Source organism: Plecotus auritus (assembly GCF_963455305.1).
Source record: "Plecotus auritus genome assembly, chromosome: 3".
NCBI lineage: Eukaryota > Metazoa > Chordata > Mammalia > Chiroptera > Vespertilionidae > Plecotus > Plecotus auritus.
Window position 1 is genome coordinate 13,562,180 of NC_137772.1, and position 15,100 is coordinate 13,577,279.

General features: G+C 40.9%; 1 protein-coding gene across 3 annotated transcripts in view; it reads right to left on the minus strand.

Annotated features, from left to right (window-relative positions):
• Positions 1-351: 351 nt before the first annotated feature.
• Positions 352-15,100, minus strand: part of SLC7A2 (solute carrier family 7 member 2) — a 59,748-nt gene continuing 44,999 nt past the window's right edge. For 2 of the 3 annotated variants that reach the window (XM_080661173.1, XM_080661171.1), the window contains 8 exons: positions 14,172-14,305; positions 13,014-13,236; positions 10,686-10,822; positions 8,621-8,723; positions 7,546-7,751; positions 6,113-6,279; positions 5,274-5,382; positions 352-3,882 (listed from right to left, as the gene is read on the minus strand). In XM_080661173.1, coding sequence (XP_080517299.1) covers positions 3,686-3,882; positions 5,274-5,382; positions 6,113-6,279; positions 7,546-7,751; positions 8,621-8,723; positions 10,686-10,822; positions 13,014-13,236; positions 14,172-14,305 — 1,276 coding nt within the window. In that variant the 3' untranslated portion in view covers positions 352-3,685. Of the gene's footprint in view, positions 3,883-5,273; positions 5,383-6,112; positions 6,280-7,545; positions 7,752-8,620; positions 8,724-10,685; positions 10,823-11,086; positions 11,227-13,013; positions 13,237-14,171; positions 14,306-15,100 lie in introns of all 3 variants that reach the window. The other variant, XM_080661172.1, reaches the window with a different exon arrangement.

The window sequence follows — 15,100 nt, forward strand, 5'->3', positions numbered from 1 at the left end:
GAGAAATCAAGCAGAGAACACTGAGCAACCTCACAGGGAAGGGAGCGGTGGGACCGGGCACAACTTTATCACGTGGTTTGTAGTCTCAGAATACGGCCCGATTTAAGAGGAAGGAAGATAAGGCCGACCTCTCCCTGCAGCGCTCTCAGCAGTGGAGGGCGGTCCCTGTCCCTCTTCTCCTTGCTAATAATTCAAATATGTGTAGAAAACAATTTGATGAATATAGATTCGAACTCAAAATATTGTAGCAACCACCTGCAAATTCCCAGGACTTCAATAATATTTTGGCTAATATTTAAAATTTTTAAAGTAAAAAAAAATAATAAAAGTCTTTTTTTTTTTTTTCAGGAAAATTAAGAGGCTCTTGCCTTTTGAAGGAAGACAATTCTGAAATGAATATGTTGCATCAACTATGGCTGGTAATATATATATATATCAACATTAGTTTTCCATAATGTACATACCCCAATGATGTTCTGGTCTTAGTTTTTCCTGATACTTGTCTCTGGGGAAAATGTGACTATGCAATGCATTTCAGTATACATCAAAAGCTCTAATATAAGTTTTGTCATAAATAATTTTTAAACTTGAATCTGTATAGCTACCTTGTTAAAGGTAGGGTAGGGGTGACCTTTATATGGCCATTCACAAACCATCTTCTCTTTTAAAAGAGTATACAACAGAGGTGCCATTAGAAGAAGTTTCTCACTGAAAATATCAAGAGAACAGATTTCCTAGTGCAAAAAAAAAAGTAACTTAAGCTGTTTTTATGCAATCACAGTTAAGAGGATGTGTATATGCACTTTTTAATTTCTGGAGAGGCTTTCACATAAGTGATTAATGACTAGTGAAATCTATAAAACACACTTTGGTAATCCTAAGAAAGGAAAAACAACGTTTTGTTCAAAAGGTTATAGTTCAAGTGGAGGAACAGGGAAGTGGTACCAGTGCTGGCAGTACCAGCTTTTCCTAGGTGTACCAGGACAGAGATGCAGAAAAGGTACCACAGAGACAAGTAAACAGCAACACCCTAATATTCCTACCCTCCTCCATTTCAGATTAGAAAGCACCTGTTGCAATGAACTAGAGTTTAGTGATTTCATCTTAGGAACATTATAAATATAGCTTTCTTAAAGAATCTATCTATAGAAAATATCATATATATAAAATCACTGTGTATTTCAAAATACTTTAAAACCTAAACATTTTATATAAGTATACCCATCAATACAAAACATTATATTTTCTCTACATCAGTTGGATTTTTTTAATCCACACAATGGTATTATTTCCAAAGCCCATCATAAACCCAACTGACTTTTACACTCACATTTGAAATACGCAGACATACATATACATATATATATATAATATATACACACTCGCACATACAGACACACATTTGAGTCTTCAAAGGAAAAAAAACAAACACAGTCACTGACAAAGCATCTTTTCATAGACATTTGTGTTTGCAAAGTGTTTCAATGTGGAAAAATAATTTTTAACTGAATTCTGCTCCTAAATGAACACATGGGGCATAATAGTTTTAGCTGCCTCTCACATTCTAAACAAATTCCTTGATTTTGTTACAATGAAAGAGTTAAATATAAGAAGTACCTCATGTTCTCTGTGTGAAGGGCCTATTCTAGACTGATAATGGGATAAAAGGGGTTCTCGTGATATGGCTATGATAGCAAAGGTCTCCGAGCATCCCTGCAGTCCTTACAAGTCTCCTTTCCCCCTGCCTCTCCAGTGAAACACGCAGCTTGGGAGAAAATTCTCAGCCGCAGATTTTTGCCATGAACACCCTGGGGGCTGTGGAATGTCAGTACTGAGTTCTATGTCAGGGACACCAGGAGTCTAGCAGCCCAGAACCCAGGCTTTCTACCTGTTTGTTTGATATTTAATCATGACAAAGTCTTGGTTAGACAATTCGGTCACGACTGGCTTTTGAATGGCATCAATACCATAACTGATCTCTTAGAAGGGCTGTCAGAAACGTCTTCCTGGTTTCTGGACGAGGCTGGCCAACTGGTGTGCTTGACAGCGCTTGTCCCGGGAATGCAACCCATTATACACATATTGAGCCTTTGCTCTCATCTGGTCGACCATTTAATGATTTGTAAGAAAAACAATTCATGAGAAGCAAATCACACTGCAGATAAATAGTCTACTATTAGAGAACCCTACAAAGTAAAATATAGTAGAGACTCTTACACATAAAAACAAATTATTTACTCATAGAAAGGTTACTGTCTTCTATAGCTTTAATTTGGTTAATTTTTTAACTTAAAGTTTTAAACAATCATGTATTTAACCAAAATATTTTATTGGCCAACCACTGATAGAATACTGGCGTTTTTATGAATAGCTTTAGTGTGGCCATTTAAAAATAAATGAAATTGAAAGTGCTAAACTATTATGGGGTGGGGGATGAAAAACATCCCTAAATGTTTCTAAAAGAAACAGCCAAATTAGATCTGAACCCCTTGAATTGAGCCAAATGCTCTTTAATATCTGAATAGGCACTTTAAAATTAGGACAGAGGAGTTTTCCTGCTTTTATATCTTCATTTTTTCCTCTTTTGCATGTAGTAAAGATAGAATTTGCTACTGTAACCCTCATTGCTAGGACAAGACAAGACAAAATAATGGTAGAAAGAGAGGAGTGAATTCTTTGTCTGATAGGGTTAAAACACCTGATTAGTTTTTAAATAATGGAAAAAAGTATGAACCATTCCACCAGCAGTGTGATCTGGGAGACCCTATTGGCTTATTTTAAGCGACTTTTAAAACAAAGATGCTTGGTATCTACTGACCCAAGCATATGTCTAACTGATTCTCAAACATATCCTCACCATTGCCACTTACACCAGCCTTCTGGCCATAGGGACCACCTTCCACACAAAGGGTCTTAAGTAGATCACACTACCTGTCTCAAGGCCCTGATTGGGCCGAGCGGGCCTATCACTCACAGCAGGTGAAGACCTGATACGTAAGGACCACTGCTCTCAAAGAAGACCACAGGTCAAAGGGGTGCTGTCTGGTTTGCGCCCTGTGTAGTATGGCGGGTGCAAATCCTCCTACTGCAAACTGTCACACCTTGTAGAAGAAAACTCTGTACTAAACCCACGGCTGACATTTGTAAGTTATAGAAAAGGCTCATGTCTTACCCCTCCTCTTACTCCTGACCAATGACAGAATCCCAGGTGAGGAACTGCATTTGTAGCCTGTTCTAAGTTGACATTAATGAAATCTACCAAGGAAAAGCAACAGTCATTTCCCTAACAATACCAAGCACATACAAAACACTCTTTGATTCAGTGATTACCTCTATTTCAGTATGTGTACCATATGACCCCAGATCATGACAAACACTGGAAAAATGTCAAGCAATAACAGTAAAACACCAACAACTTTTACCATGCGTATTCCCCAACATAGACACACATACACACACATACACACATGCACACACACTGTCTGGGAGACAGCACTAGGAGAGAGCGCAGGTTTCCCCAGGTAAAATCCACCACCTGAGGAGGTGCTGTCCAGGTGAGTATAAATTAGGGTGAACTATGTCTGCAGCAAACCCATGACAAGCAAGCATGATGATGACAGCCTGCTGGTTTGCTCAGTGTAGGATACACACATGAAGACTATGACCTGTTCGGCTCCTACAAGCATTAGCATTCGCTCGTCTTTTCATTGAGTATGTAAGGTAAACTGAGGTTTCTTTGGTGATGGTCATTGGCTTGAATGGCAGCTTTCTCTTCGGTTGCTGCGTTAATGTTGTCTGAATACGAATCTTCATCTTCATCTTCATCCCTTGAATTCCCCTCCAGGCTGTGTCGAATGCCGTAAGTGAAGTAAATCAGGAAACCTTTTAGAGAACAAAGTATCAGTGTTTAGGTGTGTCAGAAAACGACTGTTAGAACATGGACAATTTAATACAAACTCAACAGGGCCTTTTGCCTTCTCTTTCTGTGTCACCAGGAGAGGCCACGTTCTGTGTCCAGAGCAACTGTTCGTTAACAGCCGTGCTGACGGGGATTAGAAGACAACGTTTTAAGGATCCTCCAAAAACAGTTTATTACTTTTATATATGGACATTCTGCTGGGCTTTAGTGTAGCTGTTTTTAAGGATTGGTTGAGAGTTTTGGGTTGATGTGAAATGCATTGTAATTTTCCGCTTTAACATTATGGGAAGTAGGCTACCAATTAGCATCTGGGCATGTCTATTTCATCTCCTGTCCTCAGAGGTCCAAGGATCCAGCCCTCCCTGTCCTCAGATAAAGGTACTAACATGACCATTTTACGGAAACTAAGGCACAAAACTAGGTCACCCAGCTAAGCAATGGCAGAGCTGGATTCAAATCCAGAGAATCTGACTCCGTAATTCATGCCTTTTTCCAAGATCAAGTGTATGAATGTGGGTGTGGGGGGGAGGATGGGCAAAATGGACTGAGGTTCATTCTCCCATCAATTCAAGTGGGGTTGGTGGCTGAAACTGAAAATAAGTTCATTTACAGCCAAAGCAAACACATACATACACCAAAGTGAGTTACATTCATTCTGACTGAGCCAATGGGAGGACTGTCAAAAAGCATAAACCCAAACTCCTCGGGCCACCAAAACCAGTGCAAATTTAACTCTCATTTCTCACTACTTCACTCACATTTTGAAGGTGGTTGGTGCTCAGTGCTTGAGTTACAACAAATGTAAACTCTTAATTTCTACCTCAATCTTCACATAGGAAATTGAAGAAGTCAAAATGAAAAGCAAAGTGGTATAGATATAAATACGCTAACTCGTGTTATTTAATGTTAAATCCCCTACAAGGCTCTGATAAAAAATTTAGATTTCAGAAAAAATATTTACACATACACATACACACACATACACACATGTGTGTATGTATGTATTGTTACTAGCTCATTCAAAATGTCTCCAAAAATCCGCTGGCTCACTTTGGGATCAGAGTGTTTGGCTGCCATTTGTAAATTAGTTTCTTTGACATTTGGGGGCTTAATTTTTCTTATCTATCAAGTTGGAGGAAATAGAACCTATGGGTTCTACAGGGTTATTTGGAGACTTGAATTTTTAAAAGGCATCTGAAAACCTATGAAAAGCAAGCACTCAGATGTTCTCAAAATTGGGGAAGGAAGAAATTGGGGGCCGGGGGGAGGAATTTGGGAGCATTACTCCAATCACAGTGCAGAAATCAGAAAGAGAGCGGCAGAGCTGGGAAAGCCAGAATATTAAAAGACCTACCGAGTGCCATCCAAATGCTAAATCTGATCCAAGTCTCCGCACTCAGCTGGACCATCAAGTAAATGTTCACCAGGATGCTGAACGCTGGCAGAAATGGTAAGAATGGGACCTAAGGGGGAAAACAGCTTCTTGAATACACTCTGAATTTTGAAAGCACATTCCGACACGGTGGTAACCAACAGGGCAGAGTACACACTTTCATTCTGTGTGAGTTAACCGTCTTACAAAAAGGACAACCTGAATAAAAAAAGCGCTCTTCTGAAGAGCACTGCGGCGAGCATCCCACGTTACAGTTTCCTGCGGCCAAAGCAGGAGGGTCGGTCCGGCCTGCGAACACCGGTACCATCGCCGAGATGCACTGGCTTTAAGGCGTGGTTCAGTTCGGGGTTGCAGGTTCCCCTTGGACATCAACAGGACATGCCTCCGGAACCCTGGATACACACCGCAGCTCGGGGGACACTCCCAGCTGCAACCTGCTCTTAGTTCGAATGGGACAGGATCATCTCATGTGCCGTGGAAGGGTGTTTTGGTGGGAATAACCTTCCTGAGACGGTCCTGACTTTCTAAAATAAGATATTCTAATTACTCTTTTGATGCTGTAGATTACTGGACAAGAAATCTGGTTACTATTATGTATAATATTGTGAGAGGAGCGTCCTCAAGTTTTTGAAAATGGCAGTCACACAGCCAACACAGGCAGAATACTTGGGACAAAAAGGGACATCTCAAAGAATTGTGACACTCTCGTTCATTGGTTAACTTCATCGCAAGTGTTTCGTTTTGTTTTTAAAAAGAAACAACTCATAAAAATTAACGTCCAAGGGAGAATGCGCACGTACCATAAAGGATACTTTATGCTGATTCTGGGGCTGCCTCCAAATGGTGAAGACGATGGCAATGCAGAGGACAAGAAACAGCACGAGGAGAGCCAGGCTCCATGCTTCCTGCCTGGCGATGGCCTGGACTCCGTAAGTGGTCAAAATACTCAGGCCCAGCACGAGGAAAGCTGCAAAGGAGATGCGTATGCGTGACAAAATCAGCAGCCACACTTCACTCAGATGCCTCAGTTCCAACAGTCCATTTTGATAAGATATCGAGTTCTTTATGTATCTACTTGGCCAAATACTCAGATTCTTCCCTTTCCTTGTGGGCAGCAAAGGCTGATTTCACTGTCTGAAGCAACGCTACTCGCTTACTCGCGACTGTCTCTTCCTCGGAAGTCAACCTCCCGCCAGCACGACCTCCTGCTTTGCCTGCCCAGGTGCCACCTCGTCTGCTACTGTCTCAGACTCTACCACGTGGACTGATGGGCCACGGTCAGGGGTGGGTACTGCCCTTTGTCCAAATGGGAAAGGGCAAGTCGGCCCACTTTCAGCTGTTGTAAACACTAATTGCTAATGCAAACAACTATGACCTGCATCTTTTCTCCCTATTTCAGAAAGTGACATCGCCCCCCCGCCCCGGCCCTGTCTCTGACCATCAAGTCTGCATTAGGGGTCCCCCCGATGTGCTCTCAGCGAAACCTGTACCCCCCCAGCTTGCCACCAATAGTCCTGTGTTGTAAAGCCCGGTGAGTGTACCCATCTCTCTTGATATCTAAAGTGCCCAGCAAAGTTCCAGACACATAGATGATGCTCAATAAATGTCACCGAAAACATGAAAGATTCCATAACTGGGGGTAAGCAGACAGGCTTTTCTACATTGCCTCCCAGTCTCCTGGGCCCCAGTTCCGTGATTGGCAGGTGTACTTGGCCAAATGCTTTCACACAGAAAGCTCCCTACCAGCTAATGAAGTGTACCTATTGTCTCCTTCTAAGCCTCTCACCTTATGAATGTCTTCCTGTCTTCTTCATTTACCAAAATATGATACATTTATCCTGCTAATATAAAGATGACCTCTCACCTAGCTGGCATGAACCAGGAGGTCACAGTTCAACTTCCAGTCAGGGCACAGGCCTGGGTTGTGGACTTGATCCCCAGTAGGGGGCGTGCAGAAGGCGAGCTGATCAATGATTCTCTCTCATCATTGATGTTTCCATCTCTCTCTCCCTCTCCCTTCCTCTCTGAACTCAATAAACTATACATTAAAAAATAAAAATATAAAAAGTTGATCTCAAGTCTAGTGACCCACTAGATGGACATTTCAGGGCTCCAGGAAGTTGCTAATCAGGTCTAGAGTAACACGAGGCCGTGTGTCCACTCTCACATCCCACCTGCTCCATCACCACACTCCTGCTGGCCTTTTCTAATGCACACAGTGGAGAGGACTTACCCAGGAGTCCCACCAGGAAGCTCACGAGAGAAGCTGACTGCTTTGTGGGCAGAGCCGAGGGGCTGAAGAGGGTCTGCAGGCTGAAACCCTGTCCCTGCAGCATGGTGACCTGGGACGCGCTTTCCGAGTCCGCCCCGGCGCACGACTCAAGAGCTTCTTTCTCAGGAGAGTATCTGGGCTGCTCGTACGACAGACTGGGCTGGTACCTGTCCCCAAATAAATGTGGGTGTCTTGATTCTCAAAGAGACACTTGGTCCCAATGACACAAGCTCCTGGGACTCTCAGCGAGACATGGGACAGTGCCGCAGCTGGTGCAGCCCCTGGGCGTGCGGAGTCAGAACACAGTCCCACTCAGTATGATATCTGCAGCTACTCTGAACTTCCTTTGATGGCCATTGAATTAGACAGTTATTAGATGCAGAAGCGAGTTATAGTTTCAAATGAGGCAACTGTGATAACAGGATGATTATTACCAAAATATCTATGCCCCAAGGAGGCGTTCATGAAAACAGCATAGAAACTCTGGTTAAGTATCAGCGAAGGATAGTATTTTTAAGTGTCTTTACACATTACTAGAGGCCCGGTGCACGAATTCATGCATGGGTGGGGTTCCTCGGCCTGGCCAGTGATTGGGGCTGATAGGGGCGGTGGGAGGTTGGCCGGCCATGGGGAGGGGCTGCGGGAGGTTGGCCGGCCAGCCGGGGAGAGGGACCATGGGAGGTTGGCTGTGGGAGCGCACTGACCACCAGGGGCCAACTCCAGCGTTGAGCGTCTGCCCCCTGGTGGTCAGTGTGCGTTATAGCGACCGGTTAACTAGTTGTTTGGTCGTTTGGTCACTTAGGCCTTTATATATATAGATGGAAACCTGCCGTTCACATTGAATTGGGCCAACCCAACTCTTGCTAACTATCAATTGTATCTGATTCTTGGCTAAAGACCAATACTTTATATTGACGTTTGTATGCCCATAGGCTCTCACTCTGAGACTGCTAACTCCTAGGAAGCAGGGATGGTGAGCTCTCACTTCCTTTATTTCCACACCCTCCAGAACCTTCTCACAGCAAGGATGGCTCACCTGAGGATGAGGACGCAGGCTGCGACCAGAGAGTAGGCCAGGAGAGTGCCGATGGACATCATGTCCACGAGTGCTTTCAGGTCAAAAAGAAACGCCATCACCGCTATGGAGGAATGAAAAGGATGGTGAAGGAAATGGCCTCGGATAAAATTCCATAAAGCTGATAACTGACTGACATTTTTGTTGTTGTTTTAGTACCAATGATAAGTCGATCAAAGTATATAAATTATATTTCTCACAATTAATAGGATGTTTTTTGGATCATATAAACTGCTAACAAAACTTCAAAACCCCTCAGTTACCAGATTAATAGCTACTACTTTGATTATTAAAAACCATCTACTTTGATTACTTTAAAAAATATTGGCCTCAACGTGTTGGTAAGAATCACAGATGGCCAAGATAGAAGGACATTGTTAATTATCCCTACAAGCAATCTGATCTAATTAAAAATCAAGCACAGTAAGATGGGAGTATGAAATAAAAATATTGAAAAAAAAGCCTCTTGTCACAATTATCTTCTTTTAATTAATAATTTTAATATCTTGTTATACTGTCAAATTAAGGAAGGAAGAAGAATAAATTTTTTAAAATTCTGAATATACAGTATATCTATAATATATAAAATTCTGAATATAACTGGGCAAAGTTCTGCTGGAAAAAAAAGTTTTTATGGAGTTAATAAAATGTGTGATCCTTTGCCATGATTTTAAACTACAATATCATAAGGCACCGTTTAATAATAAAATGGGCTGCAGATTATCTAGTACAACTTTCATTTATGGTGCAGAGATTAGAAAAGCAGTGACTCGACCTTCCAATGTATGCCTAATGAAGTGTCAAGTCTATGAGAAAATATATACAACGTGAAGCTGTTTAGACAAATACTTTGTCTCTGAAAAAACAACCCATTTCACACAAAATTAAACATGAACATTCCCTACTCTAATTTCCCAACAATTTAGAGCCTCTACAAAATCATCATTTTTGGTTTGGATTTCTACAACACCTAGACAGCCTATCATTTTATCCATAAACTTGCTCGACTCTCCCTCTCTTGCTTCTTGTAATAGGACCTTCAAGGCCTCTGTCTTGATCTGTAGAATATCTGAAAATTTCTGCAATAAAATCTGGCCGAAACCGGTTTAGCTCAGTGGATAGAGCGTCGGCCTGCGGACTGAAGGGTCCCAGGTTCGATTCCGGTCAAGGGCATGTACCTTGGTTGCGGGCACATCCCCAGTAGGAGGTGTGCAGGAGGCAGCTGATCGATGTTTCTCTCTCATCGATGTTTCTAACTCTCTATCCCTCTCCCTTCCTCTCTGTAAAATATCAATAAAATATATTTAAAAAAAAAAATCTGGCCACAGGCTTTTGACATGGTTATCATGATATGCCAAAAGGTAAGCTTTTGGGGTTCTTGCACATGATTTAGGTACCAAAACTGTTGAAAGGAGAAATGGATTCCTCATGGGGTTTAGAGACCGAAAGAACAGTGATGCCCCAGGAAGTGGGTCATCTGCCATTCTAACAGCAGTGACTACCACAGCCAAGTACCAATCATCTTGGACATTCCTTATGCTTAATTAAGAATGGGTGAGCTTTAGCTTTTCAGAAACCCTATGTTCCTTTACCAATATTCAGATTAAATCGCGGGCAAACAAGGAAATACTACGTAATTATTTTTAATCAATATGTCCAAAGTTAAGTAATCATTCTTTAATTAAAATTCTGTGTGTCAGCAATACAATTTTATGTGCTAATCAATCTGAAAAGCATTTAGTGAACAACCATTATAACCCTTTGCACATTTGTTAGAAGCCCCAAAGGTTAAAATAACAAAATGGCAAAAAAAAAAAAAAAATCCCAAAAGGGTCGATTACGAATGAATTTGAGGAAACCGCGGCCGCCACGATTTTCGGATGCCTTCCCAGTGCCCATACCACCATTTCTCAGTGATTTTGTTCGTAACTTACATGCACAGCAAGCAGACCCTCCTTGTCAGTCCATGCATGCGCACAAAACGTTCAAGTCCAACACGGAAGAAGCCTATGTTTGGAAAGCTTACCAGAAATGACCCCTGCAGTCAGTGTGGCAGCAACTGGTGACTGCCTCTTACTCAGTTTGGCAAGAAATCTAAAGAGTAAGCCATCCCGGGCCATGGCAAACAGAATTCGGGGTAAAGGGAACATAGAACCCAGAAGGCTAGAACAGAAAAATTCATGATCCATGTGAGTTATTACAGGCATTTTCCTAGGCAGGTAGATATAAGTACAGACCGGACACACTACAGTGCAGAACCAACCATTGCCAAAAAAAAATTCAATACAGGAAACATTTGCAAACAAGTTATTGATCTTCGTGTGAATCAAAACAGAAAACGACCCAAGTTTCCATACTTTTTCAGCATCCTTGATGAAAAAAGACACCCCCTCCCTTTTTTCTTAATAAAAGTTAACTCTCTCTCACCTGCCACCGCACCCGATGATAAAGTAGCAATTATTGGTGTCTTCGTTTTGGAATTGATTTGAGCTAGACATTTGAAAAGCAACCCATCCTCCGCCATAGCATAGATTACACGAGGCATTGGGAAAATGCATCCAAGAAGACTGAATAAAAAGCAAACACATGCAGTATGCAAACATGTTCATGCACGATTACACCCCAGATCGCCAATTAAGCAATTGTATAAAACGCAGCACACAGCTATGATTATGAAGTCTTGTTATTCTTAAAATTATGATTGGGCATTTAAAAATATTGCCAATGTTTACCACTGTGCACTAATTATTCTGTTGCAGAGATCTGCACAGCACAATGATCAGACTAAAAATAATGCAAGTAATTTGTGCATGCCCATGGTTATTACTGAATTAAAACTAAAAATTAAGACGTAACAAGAAAAACAAAGCAATCATATCATTAAGCCATTTTTAATGGCAGTAACTCAGGAAATAAAATTCCTAAATTGACATGTCTTTTTAAAAGAGATTAAGTAATTTGATTCATAGAATAGCCCCTTCATTTATTTAATAATTATATATTTTTAATATTTATCTTACCATTATTTTTCCTCATAGAGCCTGATCTTTGATCAAATTAGTAATAATTCCCAGCATCACAAGATAATCAAGATTTAAAAAATCAACTCACTGTGAAATTAGTACATAGATATAGCCATGATTAAAAGTTTAAGAAAACTTTAGATACTTCAGAAAAACCTGAATGTTTACTGGCAGTACCATTCCATATATGGCTTGGTGGTGAAAAAGAACCATTTAAGAGAAAATGAGTAAAATGTTTTATTTTTAAAAATCCATCTTCTTTATTTTAAATAAAGCTGGGCTGAAGTTGGCCACAGTGAATTTGGGTCCGTCTCTTAGACTGGTTGGCAAGATATCATCACAGTTGAGATGTCTGAAGCTATTTGAAGCTATTCAGAATAAACCTTATTGTTAGCAGATGGCTAAGAAACCAATGGGAGTAATTCCTAATTGCTACTTCACAGTATCTTGAATAGAAAATAAAACAGATTTGAGGGGGAAAAAGGCTAGGCTAATAAATTACATGAAATATTTCTTCATCCAATATCAGACTTTAATTATTTTTACTTTAAAAAATCAGTAAGCAGGCAGAGGTCAATTTTCTCTTTGTAAGAATGCTCTACTACACAGCACAGTATAAAACCAGAATTAAATATCTTATGATCACAATTTAAAATATGAGTAGTCAGGAAACCTGGGAAATGAATTCTGAAGTGTTAAAACAAGCAGCGACTGAAAATGCAAACACTTGAGATTCAACTACCCTTTCCTTTTCGCATAGATGTTATACAAATTTCCACCATGAATTTGAGAAGGGTCATTTCTTTCTCCAGACCAAGTTCACTTTGATCAGTGCCAAGTGGAAAAGTCTCAGTGTTTCCCAATAAAAAGCACATTACATTTAACAATGCCACAGCATATGGCTTCCATGCCCATGGACTTGAGGTTACTTTAAAAGACAATGTCAAGTCTGTATCTAGGGTTTCAATTGTCTGGGCCAGCATGGAAACATACTAGTATAAGCATGGAAAGTTTGATAATACACACATATATGAATACGTGTGACACATATGTATATGCATGTGGATGCCTGTCCCCATGCTGTATTGTATTTCTGCTGAAGCTTGGACCATCATTATCTTGAGAAACTGACTCTAGACTGATGGAGGAAAAAGACTTTATCACTTAAGATAAAGATAGCAATTCTGGGCATACTATTCAGAGAATACATAACTGCCTAATATGTTCCTGAAATCAGGATTATTTTAAAAATACACAAAAGGAATTCTTAAACAGGGACTACACTTTGAAGAAACCCAAACAGCCCCCGCCCCGGAGGCAATGCAATGTACCTTGCTGACAATGCACAGAGGGAGCCCGCAGCCACGACGTATTTGGCAGGACCCCATCCGACGTACTCAAATGCTACAGGAAGGGGGCTCTTTTCATCGAGGAGGTAGTACGGCATCATAAGTGTTAAAGCGGCAGAGACCCCAAAATAGGCCATAAAGCAAACAAGCAGAGAAGTCACAATTCCAATAGGAATAGCTTTCTGAGGATTCCGGACCTCTTCACCTAAAGAAACATAGAAGGTTCGAGTGTTGAATAAAACATGAATAGGTAAGCCATGCATTTTCCTCATTCTACTCTGCTTTTGGCCCTTCTGTGTTCTTAGCTTGATCCACCTATTCTACACGAAATTCTCTCTCCTCTTGAGGGTACTTGGCTATCACATAAAAATCCAATTCCAGAAAGACAAAACAGGTATACCAGCTCTATTAAACGGTTAGTGGTAGGAAGGCAGTCTAAATCCATTTTGAAAACGATTCACCCACAGAGATTAAATACCTGTCATGTCATTCTGTAGGCCCTTAAATATGAAGGCTTCAGATAAACTTCTACCCAATTCAACTACTTTATATTAAACTCTAGTTTCAATAGAAAATAGTACACTTTGGGTCCTTATGAGACTTTGCATTTGAAGCATCCAACACACGATAGATTATAAACATGAACCCAGAATAGACACTTGGAGAGTGATTCTGGCATGATGATTTCCTTGTATAAGATTAAGGGAACAGAATTATCACAATATATTGTCTTAATAGAGAAGAGATCATTTAAGAGTGTGATTATCATTGGTTACTCATTGTGATAGCATGTCCAGATAGAAGGTTGAGGATAGTAATTATGACTAACATTTATAAAGTATTGGGCAGCTTGCAAAATGTTTTTATATGTATTCTTTCAATATATATATATATATCTTAGGCAACCTTCATAACATCTGAGGGGTAGGTACCACTCTCCCAATTTCACCAACCTGGACACCAAGGCTCAGGTTGTTTCATACAGTTCCTTTTTGTCGTATACAGCAGGTGTCACAACTGGGTCTGGAACCCGGTCTAAATCCCATTCTCTTTCCTGGACCCTCTGCTGCCACCCATGGGTTCTCATGTGGTACAAAGAGACCCTCTCCCTTCTACCTAGAGCCAGGACTCTGTTCTTACCAGTTGTTGCAATGCAGTCAAATCCCACAAAGGCATAAAAGCAGGTTGCAGCCCCAGCCAATGTTCCCGCAATGCCGTACGGCATGAAGCCACCGGCCCCATAGAGACTTGTTCCATTTTCAGAAGGTGGCTCTCTAAGGGAGAGAACATATGTTGGAAAGTCATTTTCATAGGATACTGCTTCTGGTGATGTGACTGAATCAATGTCCTCAGGAGGCTGTGTGCTCATCAGCTCTGAAGCTGATACACTAAGAGCAAACGCTGATTCTCTAACTCTGTCCTAGAGAACACAGTGGTACCCCCAACAACAGCATCCTCTCAGGGGTACCAACTTGATCTTGGTCAGAGGCTAACTGACAGCAGGAGCCAAGGCCCAGACCCCGCCCCTGGAAGGAACTCATAGCCAGGCAGGATCTTGAGAGCAGAGACTCCATCTGGGGACCCTGATCTGAAAGAAAGTCAGGACACTTCCTCTGCTCATGGACAGTTGGGCAGCAGTGAAAACTTTACTACAAAGACATCTGAAAAGGTGAAATAGAATTCTCTCGGCTTGGTTAACCATACTAAAGTTGAACATGTCCTTGCATGTTAAAAACTGTATCAAACCAGAGGATAGAATTTTTTGCTTCATCAGAGTGGCTACTAACAGCTCATGTAAAGAAACGCAGGTAGATATACCTCACTCCGTATAATCGATATTTTTTTTTATTGATTAAGGTATTACAAATGTGTGTAATCGATATTTTTGTAATCTTATTTTACATGCACAAATGAGAATTATGATTAAATAAATCTTAGGATAAAACCTTTTCTATGCTATTATTTAACTTTTGAGACCATCTAGTTTAAAGTGAAATGCAAGGACAACTCTGCTTATGCAACTAAAAACATTCTCCAAAAAACAAGGCCTGAAATTCACTACAAGGCTG